Below are 21,427 nucleotides of genomic sequence, written 5' to 3'. Positions count from 1 at the left end.
GCAGTCCTCTAGGGAGATAGAGGTTGTTGAGGGAGACTGTTGGCACAGTAAATTTCCTTACTCAAGTAAATACTCTCTCACCTCTGTGCTATTTAAATGCTGTTGATCCCTCTCTCACACACACAAAGACATTAAAGCAAGAGGGGATTTATTAGGAAGGTGGGGTTTGGCAGGTGGGGGAAAAGAGGTAAAGAGGATATTGGGGTAGAAAATGATTAAAGTATATTATACATATATGTATATATGTAGAAAATTACATATTTTTTAAGATTTACACTGGAGCTGTTTTCAGACACCAGAAGAGGGCATCAGGTCTCTAGTTAGGGATAGTTGTAAGCCACCATGTGGGTGCTGGGATTTGAACTTATGACCTTTGGAAGAGCAGTCAGTGCTCTTACCTGCTGAGCCATCTCTCCAGCCCAACATATTGTTTTAAAAAGACCAAAACAAAACAAAAACAAAAAGAAGGTACTAGATTATAAAAAATGAGTTTGTGCGACAGGAGGGAGAAGTGAAATCTAATTTTCTCCTGAGGCAGAGAAGGAAGTTTCAGCTAAGTAGGAAGGGAGCATTGATTGCACTTGCTTCTTAATCTTAATCACAGTGTGTGTGTTTTCCTGTGTTAATCTTAATCACAGTGTGTGTGTGAGTGTGTTCTCCTGTGGAAGTCAGAGGACAAGTTTTTAGTGTCAGTTATGTCCTTCCACTGGAATCCAGGGACAGAATGAAGGTCATTAGGTTTGCATGACATAGACTTTTACCCTCTGAGTTATCTTGCCAATGCTCCACCTACTTCATAAACATCTATCAATCCTTTCCCCAGCCTGCACTAAACTTGACACCCGATACGCCCAATCCCAGAGCCTCTTCTCCACAACATAACTTAAAATTCATAACTTAAAATTTACATCACTGTTGGCCCAGTGCACAGCTTTATCAAATTTGAAAATCTATTATCCTTTATTCATTTGCTTGAGGGCTGGAGAAATGCCTTTTCATATGTATTTGGTCTAATAATCGGTTATTGACAATGGCCATTTATTTCCAAACCTTTCTAGGTATTTTTCATTATAAAATAACTAGATCATCACTTAAAATAAAATCTCTTTTACGTTTAGGGACCACTTACTGCTTCCAGTTGTTTCTTCTTCTGCACTAATAATTCCAACATGAGGTTGACATTGGCCAAATCAAGATTATCTTGATCAGTTCCTAGCAGATCTTGAAATATTTGCCACCTATGTCCATTCTAAAATTAAAAAGAAACATGGCAACTTAACAAGACAGCTTTAGATTCTAAAACAAAAATTTAAGAAATATTTTCTAATACACCAAAAGTAAAATTGCATTCACATTCTAACTTATTTCTCCCCAATTACTGGAGGTACAATTTAAATACTATCACTACTTTGACTAAATTTAGCTAACAAGTATAAAAGGTATACAGACGATAAATATTAACTTGACAATTCTAAGTATTATCAATAAAAACACCAGTATTTTCAGCCTTGCAGTTGGTAAAATATTAATTTAAGCTCACATGTCTTAATAGTTTGGGGCTAATCTTTTTAATTAAGAAACTTTGAGCAGTTTATTCACAATACCTTGACATGTGACCCTTCAAATGTCAGATGTAAGTAAACTATCTATGGTGACACCATCAGACTCTAATGATGGTTAGTCTGATAAACTATTACAGACAATGCACTTAAGTTAGTATTTATTTATTTGAGTAAAATACTCTTAAATAAACTCCCTTTACAGAAAGTCCATTCTTTACTAGATATTAATATCTAACTATTGTTGAAATAAAAACATTAATCTAGTAGAAATAGGAATAAGAAGGGCTAAAAATATTGCTTATTTTATAGGTTTCTTCTCTACTATATAAATGAAGCCCTTGGATCAATCTACAGCATTGTAAAACAAACAAACAAAAACAGAAATAGTAATAAGAGCTGAAACATACGGTGCTACTCACTGAGTGGTCCAATTTGAACCTCTTTTCCTCAAATCTTTGCTTCTGCTTGAGTATGAGTTCATTCACTGAAAACAAAAGTAAAAAGCACACAAAATTTGTATTTTTCTTAAATTTAATTTTTCTGCTCAGATATTTTTGTCTTAACTTTACAGAGTCCCAAATTTTAAAAAATGTACAGGAGAAATTAATAGCTTTCTCTATTTTGAGTTAGGAATCATTTTTTTATATTCACTACGATAGTTTCTATTACTACAGGAGATTCTTTATAATATAGAAGCCTCTTTTATAGGTTACTCAATAAAGATCATTTTTCACCATGTGAAAACACTTAAGTGCCTTTTGAAAGAGAAGATTTGAAGACATTTGCTTTGTTGTAACTTTTCTATAAATACCCTGAAGGATGCTGATAATTACACAAATCCATCTCATCCTTCTTAGTAATATGATTATTTTTCCAAATCTCAGACGTCATATATAACTTTCAGAGATGCCAAATCTCTTCTCAAACATGGTGAGAGTAATCTAAGCCAAACTAGCCAGTCTGTTCTTTGCTAGTAATTTATGTGAAGCCAAAGAAGTCACATGGTTTGTTTCCAGTTTGCAACAAGGTCTTACTATGTGCCAAGTCTGACTTGTACTCCTGATGCTCCTGCCTCTTTAGATTATAGAAATGTCATATAGAGCCCTGAAACAATCTTAACCAAAGAGATGTGCTGTCTTTCAGATGTAGGTAAAAAATTATCTCCCTGTCTCCAGAATAAGATGATTTCTGAACTTTCCTAAAGCCATTTTGAAGTTCTAGGGTAACTATACAAAAGACAAAGGTGATTGCTCATAAGAGAAAGAATTTTAACATTATCAATGAAGTGCTGAATTAGCTCTAGAAATTCTCCTGAAAATGAATACAACTTAAATAATGTTTAAGGCACTTTACTTGTATTTTTTGCTTTTGGATTTTTTGCTTTTGGATGTTTTGCTTTGTTGTTTCTTCTTACATCCAACTGATACCAAAAAGCTAATACAATGTGCTAGAAATCTCTATTAAGATACAGAACTTACTTGGGTGACAAGTGGAACAAGACAGAGATGGTATTCAAGATGAAATACCAAATATCATCTAGTCTACACATAAATCAAGATTGATACCAAAGAAACCTTAGGTTTGATGCTTTGAAAATTAATAAAATTATCCACATCCTCAAATAACTCAAATTAGCATAAGAAATATATATGATATAGTAGTTGTAATATAATGGAATAAACGATACTATCACTGAAACAAACCAAAAATACAAAGGCCATATGAAGGCCAAGAAAGAATGGAACAAAAATATAGCTATGTTTTATTAAATAAAAGGATGAATGAAAAAGAATACATATAAAGTGTATATTGTGCATATGTGTGACCAACTCACGAATATAAGAGGATAGTTTTGTGAAGATTATCAGGGTTAAATGTTAAGAGTAGATTAACACATCAGTCTGATTCTAAAAGTAGAAAACAAATGCCTACCAAAATTATTATAATCTACAAAAGAGAGAGAATTTGGAATAACACATGAAGAATGAATAAGTAAAACTAAACCACAGTGTGGGTACCAGGGCAGATAAGTTGTTAGGAGACTTGTTCCCCTGATGGAAGACCAGCTTCAGTCCCCAGCACCCACACAGCAACTCACACCCGCCAATGGTTTTGTCTAGCCTTCTAGGCACCTGGCACACATTAGTACACATAAATATATAAAAACACAACAGTTATATACGTCTAATAAAAATAAACCAATCTTTTTAAAAGAGTAAGACAGAGTTCAATGTTTCCATTATATTAAGTTATTAGCATGTAAATAAGAATTGCAATTTAAATAGTTACAATATTTAAAGTTACATTTAAAGTCTCACATGCCATTGTTTTTGTCTGATTCTTTCCATCACTATTACATCAAGTTTTAAAGGTTGCAAATTACAAAATAGTAATAGAGCCTGGCAGTGGTGGCGCAGGCCTTTAATCCTAGCACTTGGGAGGCAGAGGAAGGCAGATTTATAGCCCAACATTTGAAAAGCTGACATGGTAAGACTGCAAGTTCAAAGACTTGGTTTTACACTTTAAAATGAGTATAGAGCAGAAGCAGCCCAGGACTAAACTGAGTTAAAAAATCCCCCTAGGCCGGGTGGTGGTGGCAAATGCCTTTAATCCGAGAACTTGGGAGGCAGAGGCAGGCGCATTTCTGAGTTCGAGACCAGCCTGGTCTACAGAGTGAGTTCCAGGTCAGCCAGGGCTACACAGAGAACCCCTGTCTCGAAAAAAATGAAACAAACCAACCAAACAACCCCCTCCCCATATCATCCTCTGAAGTGCTGGCAGATTACTGGTGTTCACTGCCATGCCAGGTCTAAATATAGATACTAAAGTCTGAAAATAAGAGGATGGTTCACAACAAACCTAAGAAAACGTGAATTACAAATGAAACACACACAAATAGGTTGGGGGTGGAAAGTGGGGAAAATCTAAAAACTAGGCCCTGAAAATGAGATAGTCTTAGAAGACCTGGAGAAGAAAAAAGGAACTCTGAGTATAATGAGGAAGTTTAGGTTTTGTCAGAATTCCCTCCCTTTTCAAGCCTGAGCAATATTCTATAGTGTATTTTATCCACTTAGCCTTCCACAGCTGCTCTCCTGGCTCCTGTGAATTATACTGGGAATGTATATATACAAATACTTCTGCAGAGTTCTTCCTGGTGTCTACTTACATGAAATTACTGAATCATGAAAACTTTGGTTTGTTTTCAGAAAACACCATACTGCTTTCTGCTACGAATACTATACACACATCTCTGCAATCTTTCCTAGCAGTCACTATAATGAGTATATAATCTGTGTATTTTGAGTTCCCTTTTTCATATTCTTTTGGTCGTTGTCTTACATTTGCTGATTTACTACAAAGGAGACCTTAAAGGCCAGAAGTAAAGAACCAGGTGTAGATGTACAACACATAAGATAAGCAGGAAGGACCTGAGCTGCCGACTCTCCAGACATGCATGCCACTCTTCCAGGACCTCCACAGGTCAGCACATGCACGTCTCTGCTCCACACATCACTCTGGGTCCTTGCAGAGGCTTCATTAAGTTGCAGGGACTGATTAAATCAATGGCATTGGCCAGTAACTCACCCTTCAGTTCTCTCCCCTTTGATGAAGATGGACTGGAAGTTACCAGAGCAGTTGTGTCCTGAGACCTGAGAAGCTCCCAGGCTGCTCACACACCTCATTTTACTTGCTAATCACTGGAAGGGCATTCTACTTGGAACTAGTCCTCAGCATGGATTATTTATATATTTTATTGGCACGTAAGATTAGTCTTAGTATTTCTGTTGTGCTTTAATACTCATTACTCCTTAATTTGTACTGAAGTTGGGTCTGTAATGTTAAGACAGACATCAGTATATAAAAACTAATAACTTATTTGAGACTGGACCACACACTGGATCTTTTGCATTAACCTAACCACTGCTGGTTATGAACACATGCCATTAGATCCAACGTAAAACATTAATTGTTAAACTTACAACTAGCACCTGACCACATTAGTTCCAAGTTTCTACCATTTATACTTAAAGTTATACTCCAATTTTTACATTTCCATATCAAAATCTTGTGTTTATATCCTCCTCTTCCTATTGGGAGCCTTTCCAGTTCATACACTCTACATCAGCCTCATCTAGGGATCTCTATACTCGATCTTCCACTTCTACCAGAAAACACTGACCAAGAACATGTTCTCCCTCCCATTAAACATTTCATTTGTTACCTCTCACTGTTACACTGTCAGTAGAAACACAGAAACATGCAATTCTACATGCAGAGACATACACCTGACCTAAACCTCTGACAACTCCTTGAAACCTTACATTCTGTGCAAACATGTGTACAAAATTCTAAGGGCGTGTTGGGTTTGCTTTGATGGAACTGAAATATAACAAGAAATGGTACTGACCATGTATAGTGTCTATGCCATAGCCCAAGAAGATGAAAGCACCCTGGTGAGTAACAGAGAAAAACTTGCTTACTTCTGAGTTGGGATTTCTGAATAAGCTATTGTTAGCATCTATTTTGTGGAAAGAGTATAATAAAAATAATTTCAAAGACTCACCCAAGAAATTAGGATAGAGATGGTCAATATTGTCCACAACATAATTACACTTGGGACATCTATTATTGTCCTCCAAACTCTGATGAATACACTTGTAGCTATTAGCATGGGGGGAAAAAACACAAACTTAATTAAAATGACAAATTAACAAACCTGTCACAAAATACTGTCTATTAGTGCTCTCACTTGCAGCAAAACTAGTAACATTTATTTCCACTTTTATCTTTGTAAAACAAAGAAAATATATAAAGCATCTCTTGACTGAACAATTTATAAAGTTGTATATGTAATATAAAATGTGAATGGGATTAAGTTTTAGGTTATGTAATTTATATTATCCAGGAGGAAAGCAATTGCTTACAGTATAGTTAAAAGCAAGCTACTCATATTCTTAGAGTACTGATATCCTTAGATCACACGAGAGTTCAAACAAGCTAAAAGATACTATTCTATCTAGATAGTCAAGCAAAGATGACAATCTAGTCAAGCATGAAAAAGCCATCTTCATTAGTAACAAAAAAGTGATTCAAAATTATATGCTAATGTTTACTAAAAATAGAAAAGTAAATTAGTGTTAAACTCCAGAAGACATAATCTTACATAGCTGAAGAAAATGCAACCAATATAACTTTTGTAAAAGGTAAATGCAGATAAAACCTTAAGTTCTTATATTCCCTTTAATATAGCAACTTTTACTTATAAAGATATCATCAGGAATTATATAAGCTATCCAATGCAGAGTTACCTAACCATCACAATAGCAATCTATAAGAGAAGCAGCCTGCTGAGCAGTGGTAGTGCACGCCTTTAATCCCAGCACTTGGGAGGCAGAGGCAGGCAGATTTCTGAGTTCAAGGTCACCCTGGTCTACAAAGTGAATTCCAGGACAGCCAGGGCTACAGAGAGAAACCCTGTCTCGAAAAAACAAAAACAAAAACAAAAAAGAAAAGAAAAAAAAGAAAGAAAGAAAGAAAAAAAAAAAAAAAGAGAAGCAACCTAAATTATTCATACAAACTGACCAAATCTGCAATTATTAATTCAATGCAATGGTATACTGGCAATAAAAATCACATTTTACATGTGTATATATTATGTATTATTTATATATAAATTATAAAAATATTGTTTACATATAATATATATTTCATATATATTACAGGAAATGCCCTTTCTTATATTTTTCTGGTGTACTACTTTTTAACAATTGCTTATTTCATCAGCACTATATGTGTGTGATAGTGAGAAGCATGTTATGGATCAAAGGACAACTTTGTGAAGTAGGTTCTTCAGCGCTTACATAGCTTCTAGAGATCAAAACACAGTTTGATGTTTGTATAGCAAGCTTCTTTACAATAATAGACCTTGTATAACTGTATGTTACCTTGCCTAAATAAATAAATGCATACTCTTAACTATTGTTTAACCTTATCAGAAAAATATCAAATTGACATGAGAAAAAAAAAATCATTGTCTCATTAATATATATGTATATTTTAAATAATTTCAAAAACAGATTTATAGTGTTAACATTATTTCTGTCTATAAGTGACATTTCTTTGTAGATTTTTAACTTGTTTTTATATTAAGTGTATATATTACTCTAACAATCAGAAAAAAGTAATTTCTAAGAAATTAGAAAGGTACTTTTAAAAATCATTTTTAAAAAGAAAACATACCTTTTCTTCCTTCCAGATTATTACGTATTTACTTCACCTTTATAAATAGATGCTGATTTTTATCTTGCTACCATCCATCCATCAGGTTTTACTGTTCTACTTCTCTACTACCTTCATTTCACATTTGTTACTTTCAAGACAAGCAAAATCAGCAACTATAGTATTTGGTAAAGCACAGGGACCTAAAGTTGGAGTAATTGTCCATAATGAATCCCAGACTCCAGTATCTAAACAAATGATGTGAACAGTGCTGCAGAAAAACTATCATTACTCTTGCACCAACAGCAAGACTATGATTACCATAGTTCCACAAGATATGCTCCAAATCCGACTAGATACTTCCTACATGGAAATATCAATATAGAAAATAATATTAAGCATTTTCACTTTCATTTTTACTAAGAAAGAACCATAGTGAGATATACAAATACAATAGACAAAGGAATCAATGTGGAAAGGTCTTAGAAAAAAAGGAAATGAATGACTGTTACCAGGAAATAAAACATGAGAAGAGTTTGGTATTTACTAAAACATCAACTAAAACCAGTTATGAAGGAGGAACCTGGTAGATAGATACAAAGATGTAAAGGGATTGACAGACAAAAGGAGAATATTTTAGATGTTAACAAAAAGTTTATCTAGTCGAAGCACTAAAAAAGTAAGTACGTTTTGAATAGTCAGCCACAAAAGAACATCTTTAATCCCTTCCTCTCCAAACTTAGGGAACAAGGAAAAAGAAAGAACAGAGATGGGGAAGAGTACTGTGAAATGCTTTGCATTAGACATGATCTAACTTTTATACAGTAAGAGTAGCTACCTACACAAACCTTCAAAAGACTGGGTTCATCAATAAACCATCACAAATGGAAGAGTGACTCATAAGTTCCTAACTTTTTTTCAGGTCCTATAGGCAATTACTGATTATACAGATCATAATCCTGTATTGCAGCTCTTGTTCAAGTAAATAACGGCTGCCTGTGTTCATGCAGTGGGGCCACAAAACAAACTAACAGACAAAGACATGAGCCTGGGGAAGACTAGGAGGAAAGCAGAGGGTTGGCAGGGACAGAAGGGATAAAAAAGGAGTGTATTCACAATATATACATGTATGAAATTTTCAAATATCCAAAATAACAAAAGAGAAAAACAAAGCATGAGTAGGAAGGGGACGTTTTGGTGGGAGAGATATGGTGGAAGCAAAGGAGGTAAGAGTGGACAATGGAGTACTCTGGGAGGCTGAGGCAGGTGGATTTCTGAGTTGAGGCCAGCCTGGTCTACAGAGTGAGTTCCAGGACAGCCAGGGATACACAGAGAAACCCTGTCTGGAAAAAAAGACCGGGGGGGGGGGGGGGGGTTCGACAATGGGGAGGTTATTTTGCCTAAAGGATATTATATATGCATGAATTTTGAAAGGATAAGATTTCAAAGGTTAAAAAAAGAAAAAAAAAAGATGGCAAAAGAATTCTGAAAAGATGTAATAATCCCAACAGTGAAAATATCTAACAACAGAGAAAAGGATGACTGAGACTCTGACATTTCACAGTACATGGTTCTACACAATAAAAGTTGCTCTTCTAAACCAAAAATATACAATGCCATATTTTTATTTTAATGGAGAACATGAATAATATGAATTAAGTATGCTGGTTTAGTCCAAATCTAACTAACCCTGATTCAGATTCCGGGTCATAGGCTTCACCCACTGGTAACTAAAGGATATCTACCTACCAAATGTCATGGCTACCATTGTAAACATAAAATCAGAGGCACAACTTCCAATACTAAATAAATGCTAAGACTAATCTTACATGCCAATAAAATATATAAATAATCCATGCTGAGGACTAGTTCCAAGTAGAATGCCCTTCCAGTGATTAGCAAGTAAAATGAGGTGTGTGAGCAGCCTGGGAGCTTCTCAGATCTCAGGACACAACTGCTCTGGTAACTTCCAGTCCACCTTCATCAAAGGGGAGAGAACTGAAGGGTGAGTTACTGGCCAATGCCATTGATTTAATCAGTCCCTGCAACTTAATGAAGCCTCTGCAAGGACCCAGAGTGATGTGTGGAGCAGAGACGTGCATGTGCTGACCTGTGGAGGTCCTGGAAGAGTGGCATGCATGTCTGGAGAGTCGGCAGCTCAGGTCCTTCCTGCTTATCTTATGTGTTGTACATCTACACCTGGTTCTTTACTTCTGGCCTTTAAGGTCTCCTTTGTAGTAAATCAGCAAATGTGAGACAACGACCAAAAAGAGATAAATACCAAGAAGAACTGAAAGCAGAGTTCTGCAGAAGTATTTCTATATGCATACTGTAGTGTGAATGAGAGTTCACTTCACAGGCTCACATTTCTGGCATTGTTTGGGGAGGCTGTCAAACTTTTGAGAGGTCCATCCTTGACAGAGAAGTTTATTAATGGTGGAGCCTTTTAGTGTCTACAGTGTTTCTCCACTTGCTGTTTGCTCTCTCTGCTTTGAACCTGCTTTGAAGATGCGCGCTCCCGGGTTCCTGATCTTCCCACCATGCCTGCTGCTTGCTGCCATGCCTCACCACCACAACGTACTGCCATATTGTTGGACTGGGAAACTCAAGACTGTTCTTTCTAAAGCTGTTTCTAGTCATGGTGTCTGATCACAACAACAGGAAAGTAATTAATACACACATTCATGGCAGCATTATTCATAGGAGCCAGGAGGTTGAATCAACCTAACCTTCATAGATGACCGAATGGATAAACAAAATATCACCTGTCCTTAAGCAGAATACTATTCAAACTTAAAAAGATAATTGTGCCAGAAAAGAACACAGAAGAATGCAAAGGGCCTTATGTGAAATAAGTCCTCACAGGAAGAAAGGCACGATCTAAGTACACAGATATGAGGTTGTCTAGAACTGACGGATCCATACAAATAGAAAGGAGACTGGTGGCTTTCAGGGACTGCAGAGATGGAAAGTAAAGCATTGTTTTTACAGGTATACAGTTTCAATTTTGCCAAAAGAACAAGACCTGGAGACTGCCCAACAAATAAACAGAGCACAACATAACTGTATACATCAAGATGTATATTATAAGACTGTAAATTCTATGTTAATTTACAATTTGAATTTTTTTTGTTTTGTTTTTTTGTTTTTTTGTATTTGGTTTGTTTGAGACAGGGTTTCTCTGTATAGTAGCCCTGGCTGTCCTGGAACTCAATCTGTAGACCAAGATGGCCTCGAACTCAGAAATCCGCCTGCCTCTGCCACCCAGAGTGCTGGGATTACATGCGTGCACTACCACCGCCCGGCTTACAATGTGAATTTTTAAGTACATCAATATAACAACCGTAATCTAATGATTCTCAGTGCAGTTAAAGACAGTGCAGGCTTTTTTCGTCAGCTCCATTCTTTCCCTATGTTTTTGGGGTCCTCCCACCTTATTCCCAACTGGTATCTCATGCTTAATGACTGTTGATTACCCACCTTGATTTTCTAAAACACCATTTCTGCTAACAGGTACTAAACACAGATTTTAAAATGTATCTTAAAAGCCTATGGTATACTAGAGTATTTCACAGAAGTCAGGTGTCAAACACATTTTGTAACATGAACTGTCAAACCTATAAAGTCCTATCAGTCGAAGAAACAATATAAAATTAGTTTATAGAGAGTAACTTCTGGTTAGTCACAGTTACACTGAATGAAAATGGTCTTACCAAAAGCTGTGGCCACATTTTGTCATGTATGCCTCCTCAATCATATCAAAGCAGATGGGACTACAAAAAAAAAGAGAGAGAGAGAGAGAGAGAGAGAGAAACCATCAATAAAATGTTTAAGGCAGAATGTCACACATTGGAGAGGGCTTGTAACAAAGTCAATCAAGCCAAATTTAATATATAGCTAAGAGTTAAGAATTCTAACTTTCTTAACAAAAATTTACAGGACTGTTTATAAAAGTACCACGCTCAAGCTGATCCAAAGAGCAATGAATTTTGAAATTAAGTGCAATGAATACACTTACTCAAATATTTACCCATCCCATAGATGGGTAACCTTATAGTGGAACCTTGTTAGCAGAGGCCTCAACAAAGTTCTACCCAGTATTCCTACAATCAGAAACACTAGACCAGCTAATTAAGTGTTCTTTTCTTGACACATGATAAGACAACTGTTGAGTATTGGACAGCCCTAGACTCCATCCCCAACCTGGGGAGGGTAGAGGGAGGGAGGGAACAGCCCTCATTTTGTCTTATCCCAAAGAAAACTAAATTTTTGAGTGATAAATTTAGAAATGTAGTTTCAATAATGCTTCTGATAATGTCAGTAAAAGCTAATATATAAAATAGACCAAATAATATATATTAAACTATATTATGTATTAAGTTGTTTAATCCTGTCTACAACACAGTGAGAGGTTCAGTTGTACTGCTCTTTCCTCCAAACTGAAACATTCCTTCCTGGGGTCCAGGGGAAAGGAAGCCATAAGACTCCAGACACTAAGAAAGCATATGAAGCTTAAGAAGCTCAGAATACAAAATTCACAAGACCCCTCAAGGATTGTTTTTTAAAACAAGTAACAACTTTGGAGAAAAGGAGACTTTCTTCAGTGGAACTGCCTTCAATTTGTGTGCAGCTCCTGCACATAGCCTGAGCACATGCCCGGCCAGGCCCCAGCTGGGTTGGGCTTTTAGTGATTCAGCTGCCTTTGAGTCACTATCCCCAAAATTCATCAGTTCACCAAGCTAGAGGTGGATGGAACCGATTAAGTCTGCCACTGCTTTCCTTTGTAGGGTAAACAAACATTTGTGTCTCCCCAGGAAAAGGCACACAGCAGGACCTAAACATAGACCCATTTTATAAATGAGGAAACTGAGACACTGAGTTGTAAGTCACATGGGTAGGATATAACAAAGCCACAATCAAATTCAGGTCTATATTCCTAACCACTATCATACATAGTATTATGATATTATGATATTTTGAGTTAAAATTTAAATTCTAAGTGTTCTCTTCCTTATTTTTCTATAGATCAAAAGAATACTCAAAATCCCCGCATTCCTTGTAACTAAGATTGGCCATAAGAAATATGATTAATGGGTATGGGATTATAGCTGCAACAAGTAACTTGAATAGCTAAATCATAGTATGATAATTATAGTTCACAAAAAGAAACTAAACATTTTTAAATAACTATGGTAGGGTATTTTCATGTTCTTTACACACACACACACACACACACAAATAATAAATGTCCAAGATAACAGATATTTCAGATTGTCCTGATCAAATCATTACATATTATACACATGTACTGAAAAGCTGCAATCTAACTATGCAAAATTAACCGTGTCAACTAAAATAAGAAATACAGGGCTTTAGGATGGGCTTGGTTGGCAAAGTATTTACTTTACAAGCAAGAGAACCTGAGTCATCCAGATGGACAGAAATGTGTGTGATTTGTAATCCAGTGCCAAGCGGGCACACAGAACTCGTGGTGATCTCGGGATGGCTGGTCTAGTCTAATTGGTGAGCTCCCAGGCAATGAGACTGAATCAAATAAAGTGAACAACCCTAAAGATGACACCCAAAGTGCACATACACACCCCCCTAACTTTAGAGTGGTTTCTGGGGAAACTATTTTGTCAACTGTTATCATCCTTTATTGTGTACACGTGTCCACCCAAACTGGTTTTAGATGTGGCCTTATACACACTAGGCACTCACATTATCTATGTCCCCCACCAAAACAGAATTTTATACTTCTCTTTATACTTATAAAAATTTAGTCTTACATCATTCAGGTGAATTATACATAAAAATACATCAGGGGCTCTAACACATGCTTATATTTTAGTATATAACTTTGCTGATTTAACTTTTTCTAGGTAGTATGTAATATATGCATGTATGCACGTGATTACATGGATATGCTAATCCATGAGAGCGAGTGTGGAGGTGAGAAGTGAATGTGGATGCCTTCTTCAACAGCTTCACCTTTCCGGGTGGGAGAGCAGGTCTCTCACTTTACTTTTGAGTTCACTATTTCTGCTACACTGGCAGCCCAGTGACTCTCCAAATTCATGTCTCCAACCCTCAGGCCTGGAGTTATAGGTGTGCATATTGCCAAGCCCAACTTTTTATGAGGACCTGAACTCAAGTCCATATGCACATGCAGCAAGCACTTTACCTACTGAACTATTCCCCACTCTGAATGAACTTTTCTTTCTTTTTTGAGGGGGAGGCAAGAGGGGAAATGATAGGGTCTTTATGTAGCACATGCTGGCCTGGGACTCAATATGGAACTTCAGAGATACCTGCCCCTACCTCCTAAGTGCTAGGATTAAAAGATATGCACCCAGCTAAAATTCATTTCTTCTATGTGTGTCGTTGCCGTGCCGTGCAGTGCCTGTGGAGGTGGAGAACTTCTGAGGCTGGTTCTCTACCTTTGCTGAGGTTCCAGACCAGAGATCAGATTATCAGGCTTGTACAGCAACTGTGCCATTTTATCTACTGTGCCATTTCACAGGCTCCTAACTTTGTCAATTGTTCGCTACATTTTTTCACACAATAATATCCAGTACTTTAGTGATGGCAAATGTATTACAAAGACTCCATAATAGAACCAAACTGTCACTAAGATCTTATACCAGCTTTAAACTTAGCTATATACAACTGTCTTCAACTGTGAGAATTTTACTGAACATGTCTAATTTTCTACATCTCAGAATCATCTGTCCCTCATTCCAACAATTAGCTCATAAAGAATAAAAACAATTATTTCAAACTTATCTCGGAGAGATTTTCTTTCATTCTGCCAAAAACTATATTCATGCCTGGAGGCAGGTATCTTTTATATATACAAACTTGCATGAAATGATAGCTACATCCAACCATGAATAACACTGTTATGGTACCAACAACTATAACATATAAGTCAATTTTTTAAAATGTTAAAGGATAAAGCAAGTGAAATAGTTAAATTTATATTCAGAGAAATATAATGAAATATAGTCCATTTGCATTTGAGATCAACATCTAACTGGGAAGAACTTTCCTTTGATCGTATTACTCAGAAAAACTGGGGGGAAACACCTTTCTGAACACTAACATCCTTGAAGGAAGGAAAACAAATGAACATATTCTCATATTTATTGGACTGACTTTACTGTGGACTCACTCTTCCATCTGAAAGCATTTTGTAGGCAGTCACAGCACAGCCGATCACAAACATCACTAACTGAGCAGTTGAAGAAGCACAAAAGGGAGATAGATTGTTAGGGAAGAAGACAAGGAAGATGGGCTCTGGAACAGTCATATCAGTTTCCCTTCTTTGTTACTAATTGTGACTGTACCCCCATTCAACCCCCCAAGTTCAGGGATAAATGGAGAAGGAGCTATTGTTCAAACCCAAGGCACATCCAACAGAGATCCTTAAAGGGTTTGTAGAAGAAGAGCCTCTAAGAATTTTAGTTCTTGAAACCAAACCTTGCTTTCAATGTGCTGCTTAATTTTAGTTAAAAATAAAAAAATAATCAGAAGGACTGGAGAGATGATTCAGTGGTTAAGAGCACTGACTGAGCTGGGCGGGGGCGATGGTGCACGCCTTTAATCCCAGCACTCTGGGAGGCAGAGGCAGGTGGATTTCTGAGTTCGAGGCCAACCTGGTCTACAGAGTGAGTTCCAGGATAGCCAGGGCTACACAGAGAAACCCTGTCTCGAAAAACCAAATCCATAAAAAAAAAAAAAAAAAAAAAAAGAGCACTGACTGCTCTTCCACAGGTCCTGAGTTCAATTCCAGCAACCACATGATGGCTAATAACCATCTGTAATGGGATTCAATGTCCTCTTCTAGTTTGTCTGAAGACAGCAACAGCATACTCACATACATAAAATAAATAAGTCTATTAAAAAAAAAGAATCAGAAAGAGCAAACAGACCTTAAGTTAACAATGTCTAACACACACACACATATACATATATATGCATGTATGCATATATGCATGCATATATGCATGCATGCATGCATGCATGCTAGAAAATGAACCAATGGCCTCACTCATGTTAGGCATCCAAATGAAAATATAACCTATGAACAAGAGGAAAAACAGTCAATAAAGAAGACAGGCTGATTACAAAGGCATGTCTTAACGAGTATTACTAAAATTGCCAGTAGCAAATTACCATAGCATACCATGGCCACTAGAAGCTCACATTCCACTCAGCTGGCCCTTGGCTATGCAGCTACAGAAATACTCCAGACACTTCAAGGTGAGCCAGAGATTGAGCTTACTAAATAATTGCTTAGGGAGCCATAAATACAGGAAAAGGACAATATAGAATCACACATCACGGTGCAGGCATCTCCAGATAAATATATAGTCCCCGGGGCTTTCTAAGTTACATTCTTCAAAGGATATAATTTACAAATATAAAAGGTTAGGTAAGATTTAAACTTAAGAAAAGAATTATGAACTAGTTTATATATTTCCTATTCTAAAGATCTCTCTCTCTCTCTCTCTCTCTCTCTCTCTCTCTCTCTCTCTCTCTCTCTCTTTTAGTTTTTCGAGACAGGATTTCTCTATGTAGCCCTGGCTGTCCTAGAACTTACTCTGTAGACCAGGCTAGCATCAAACTTAGAAATCCGCCTGCCTCTGCCTCCCAGGTGCCAGGATTACAGGCATGCGCCACCACACCCTGCAAGAACTCTCTTTTGATTGATAAGATCACTCAAATTTAGGGATGAGAGCTGATATGGTAAAACCCAAGGCTCCAAGTAAAGGAAGTTCATTTATTGTTTTAACAATCTTGTTTGCTGTCTCTAGGAAAACACTATCTCTGTCGGCAATTTGATATTATAAATTGTTAAAAGTTTCTTGGCTCTTCTTCAACAAAGAAGGCATACTAGTTCTGGGGTGGACAAGACTTCTCATATCACCTTAATTTTCTCTGCCTTTCTATCCTGTGAAAATTACCCACAACGTAATACTGTGATTTGTAAGAAATATAAGACTACAAGCATAAATATCTAAAATGTCAATCAACCCTATAGTTAAACATAAATCTATGTTTAAACATGATAAAGCTAAGAGCGTTCCTGAAATTAGGTATGGGCTTTACTTAACTGTTCTCAAGGAGTTGGAGAAGAGGCATGGCCTTACTACCTGCCACTCCAGCCTCCCATTACAATTTGTCTCAGATTAGGGGCACCAAGGGAACAAACGGCTAAGGAGAAACACATGAGTCAGCATCTGCTTACCTCCAATCAAGCCCATTTAAGAACCAGTGTAATATGCTAAACTCACAGAGCTCAAGCTTTCTAACCACACAAAGGAAAGTGCTAAACTGAGACTCAAAATCTGACTTCTCATTTTATCCCTTAGCTATCTCCTACCTAAAATAGAGAAAATAATTACACTTGTGCTACAGTAAATAACACCACTCCTTAAAACTACTCCTTGTGAAAGATAATGTATCTTTAAGGTGTTATCAATGAGTAAAGAATTAACATTATTTAAACATAAACCTCATTTAGATACAAAAGATTACAGTAGCTTGAATTGGCTCACAGTCCTACACTGAAGTACAGAAAAGACAAAAGCACACTGAGGCCAATTAGGAATAAAAAAGGATTGTTAAGATATTGCTTAATACATATCCTACTCCAAGAGTTCGATCAAAATTAAACCTAGTTTAAGGAAAAATGCACTCACTAATTAATTCTTCTGAATAGACAACCTCACCAGAGAAATGATGAATTGAGATTCTTTTTTTTTTGGGGGGGGGGGGGTATTTTTCGAGACAGGGTTTCTCTGTGTAGCCCTGGCTGCCCTGGAACTCACTCTGTAGACCAGGCTGGCCTCGAACTCAGAAATCCACCTGCCTCAGCCTCCCAAGTGCTAGGATTAAAGGCGTGTGCCACCACCTCCAGGCATGAATTGAGATTCTTACACAGTAAAATAGTCAGCATTTTAACTACATATATTCACTGGATGTTTTCATAACAGAATATAATAAAACATCTATACAATATATAGTGTAAGAGAGTAATTACTTATTTTTATTTTATGTATATGAGTGCTTTGCCTACAAGTATGTCTGTGTACCACTTGTGTGCCTGGTGCCTATGGAGCCTGGAAGAGGGATTTAATCCCCTGGAAATGGAGTTACATACAGTTATTAGCTGCCATATGGGTGCTGGGAATCAAACTCATCTTCTGCAAGAGCAACAAGTGCTCCTATCCACTGAAATCTTCTCACAAGCCCTAGGCTCTATTTATTTTAAACAACAAGGTGACAAACTATTAATTTAGTCTTACTCCTGAGCTAGTTATAAAAACTAACAGTTAAAACCTGTCAACTTAACAACAATCTAGAACCACATGGAAAGAGTTTCAAACGAGGAACCGTCTAGATCAGGTGGGCCTATTGGCATATCTGTAGGAGATTGTTTTAATTGTTAACTGTAGTAAGAAGACCCAGCCCATTGTGAGCAGCACCATCAGGCTATGGAGCCTTGACTGGAGTGGAGAAAGGCAGCTGAGTCGCCGGCAGACAGGCAGGCAGGCACATGGAGCGCTCCTCTCTGCTTGACTTTGGATATGACTCTTTTAAGCTCCTGCATTGATCTCCCCACAATAATGAACTGTAACTGAAACTTCGAGCCAAATCTTTTTCTTCACTAAGTTGCTTATAGTCAAGGCACTGGTCACAGAAACAGAAATGAAAATAGGTCACGCCTAATAATACCAAATGCCAGCTGGGCCTCACTCACCTCCAGTAATACAGGCTACACTATAGACTACTGTCAAACAGATGGTTCAACCATCAGTGCCAAAGTTCTCTATTTAATAACTTAAAACTGATTTGTCACACCTTTTACAATATTTAAATGACCTAAGGATGCTGGCATCTTTGTTTGAACTGAAAATAGTGGCTAAAAAGAAAAAGCTGACTGTTTTACTAGCTTCCACCTTATCATGTGACACTATAGATTCAACAAAAATACTAACACCTCACCCAGGCAATAATGACACACACCTTTAATCCTGATCTCTGTGCTCAGGGCCAGCCCGGTCTATAGAGCTAGTTCTGGGCTACACAAAGAAATCCTGTCTCAAAAAAAAAAAAAAAAAAAAAAAAAGGAATGCAAGCACCTCTTAGACCCAACCATAAACTACTTAAATTACAAATAACCACAGCTATAATTCTATTTCAACATACACACACACAAATGTTTTTTCTGAATCTAAACAAAAGCAAAACTACAAATTATATTAGTGAACAAGAAAGTGTAGCCAATACCTTTCTCAATGGTTACAATCTCTAACCTTATCATCTTTAATAATACTGTCTAAGACCATCTTCCACTGTGATCTGAACCAACTTCCCCAAGAATGACTGTTCAAGCCAACTTCCTACCTCATTAGCATCAAGTCAATCAACAAGTTCCTTCTCAGGAAAGGCCCAGAATTCTACCAGTTTTTGAGCAGGAAATCTTAATTAAGTTCTCCTAATCCTACCACTAGTATCAAAACCCAGTTAAAATTCAAAACATTCAAGACAATCAGACTTATCTTTTGCTTAAAGTCCCTCTTAGATGCCAAATGCATGAATTCTACTGTCATCCAAGAAGGGAGCTGTGATGCAATGACTATAAAAGCGTTTCTCAAGACAGAAATTCCAGTGTATGCACAGCGCTGCGATAGTTACGTACAACACTGAAACACTAAATGTTTCCCTTTTTTCCAACAGTTGAAACCTGGAATTGGTTGTGAACAAACTTTGACTACAAAATTATGAACAGAATCACAAGTGTCCTATCCATTCGAATGGGAGACATTTACACATTCCTACGCAAGATGGGCAAAGATCATCACCAACCATTTCAAGTACCATCTACTATTTAAAATCTAATATTGGCCAGCAATCCCACTCCTCAGAATCTCAGGCACTGGTCTTGTACCTCCGAAAATCATGAACTACTCCAGACTGATACTTCGTCCACTAGATGGCAAAATAAATAAATAAATAAAAAAGTCGGGATTTAACCTCCTAGCCCGAATACTTCCCTTCTAATAACCACTTACTGGACCTCCGTCTCTATCCTTAAGTACTCCGTTAAACGCCTGGACACCAGCATCCACTTCTGTGCAAGTCCATCTCACCACTTTGCCTAAGGATCCCAGTTCATCTCCATCTCCCACAATCAGGAAGGAACCTTAACTCTGCAAACACGCAACTCTCTAGGTTCGAATCCCAGCACCTCCAACAGGCCTCCCTACACGGGACCCCGCCAGGTTCAGCAGCAGAAACTCGTGGTCAAGCATGAAGGGGCTGCTATGCAAACCCACCAGACGAAGTCGTTGCTTTTGTCCTCGTAGGAGTTGAGGAGACCGTTGCAAAGAGGGACGAGCAGAGGTCGCTTCCTACTGCTGCTGCTGCCGAGGCTGGAGCTGCTCCCTCCAATGCCGGCGCTGGGCCTGGCCGCGCAGCTGAGCCGGGACTGGCCCGCGGACACCGCCCCGCCGGTGCTCGCGCTGCCAGACACCGCGGCCGCCACTAGCACAGGCCGCCCGGGGCCGCCGAGGCCGCCGGAGCCCGCGGCCGGAGCCACACCGCCAGACACCAGCGTCGCCGCCGAGGCCGCCACGGTCGGCGGCGACGGAGACGAGGATAAGGACGAGGAGGCGGAAGTCACCGAGGAGGCGGCCGAGGAGCCGGGGCTCGTCCCAGCAGAACCCGAGCCGGCCTGGCGGCTACCTGACATCGTGACTCCCTCCCTTGGCCCTGCGCTCTGAGGCGAGGGCCCGGACGGACCGCGACCCTCCGCCGCCCCCCGGCGCTCAGCTCCCGAGCATCCTGAGGACGCGCCGGGAGGTGGGCCGGGGGAACAATAAAGTTAGGCTTTCCACCGCCGCCCCACCGCCGCGTCCTACGCGAGGGGGCGGGGGAAACTATCACATCAGAGAAGCCATTACTGCCGTGGAGGCCGCCGGGGCAGCCAACCCGGGCGCGCCGAGGCGGCCGTGCTTGCGCACGAGAGGCGGAAGGGGCGGGGCAGCGGAGCAGCTGCGCGCGCAGCCGCCGGCGCCGAGCTACCTCGAGTTTCAGCGTGTAGGTGTCCCGAGTGGAAAGCTGATTTCGTTCCTAAAGTAGTAGAGGGATGTCCGTTTTCATGGAACCAAAGGATGGAAGGGGAAAGGACAGGGATCTGGTCTAGAGGACCGGGAACGCTCGAATAGCAACTGCTTATGCGTGAACCGGGTGGACGCTGGCGGACTGCCCAGCTAAACCTGCGGCAGAGCGGAGCAGTGCTATCGCGCATGCGTCTGAGCCAGCGCGCATGCGGATATGGGCTGGGAACTATTAAGCTCGTTTGTCTAGGTCTCCTGCGGCTTCGCGGTTTTTCCCAATTGTGTGGCAGGAATGTAATTTGTTTAGTTTTTTTGTTTGTTTGTTTGTTTGTTTAGATTCTGAAGTCCTATAAGGGGCCATGGCAGTGTAAAGGGTTTCGAGCCCTAGGTTTCAAACATTTTATAGTACCAAAAATTATTAGATTCTTGTTCCTGTTGTCACTTATCTAATTTATCTCCAACCTTTTGTAAAATCTCATTGATAACTCCCTGTTTGTTGGCATAGAAGCCACAGTA

At 38.7% G+C, this 21,427-nt stretch overlaps 1 protein-coding gene across 5 annotated transcripts in view; it reads right to left on the bottom strand.

The window, feature by feature from the left end:
* Cop1 (COP1 E3 ubiquitin ligase) overlaps window positions 1-20,806 on the bottom strand; it is a 113,057-nt gene extending 92,251 nt beyond the window's left edge. For 3 of the 5 annotated variants that reach the window (XM_052200018.1, XM_052200021.1, XM_052200020.1), the window contains exons 1-5: window positions 20,129-20,806; window positions 11,495-11,554; window positions 6,127-6,224; window positions 1,970-2,046; window positions 1,130-1,249 (exon numbers count right to left, since the gene is read on the bottom strand). In XM_052200018.1, the coding sequence (XP_052055978.1) occupies window positions 1,130-1,249; window positions 1,970-2,046; window positions 6,127-6,224; window positions 11,495-11,554; window positions 20,129-20,544 (771 nt within the window). In that variant the 5' untranslated portion in view covers window positions 20,545-20,806. The remainder of the gene's footprint in view (window positions 1-1,129; window positions 1,250-1,969; window positions 2,047-6,126; window positions 6,225-11,494; window positions 11,555-20,128) is intronic. The other 2 variants (XM_052200019.1, XM_052200022.1) reach the window with 1 other exon arrangement.
* Between the last annotated feature and the right edge of the window lie 621 nt (window positions 20,807-21,427).

This window comes from Apodemus sylvaticus, chromosome 12 (genome assembly GCF_947179515.1).
Source record: "Apodemus sylvaticus chromosome 12, mApoSyl1.1, whole genome shotgun sequence".
Taxonomy (NCBI): Eukaryota; Metazoa; Chordata; class Mammalia; order Rodentia; family Muridae; genus Apodemus; species Apodemus sylvaticus.
This window is presented reverse-complemented; position numbering and strand designations above follow the sequence as displayed.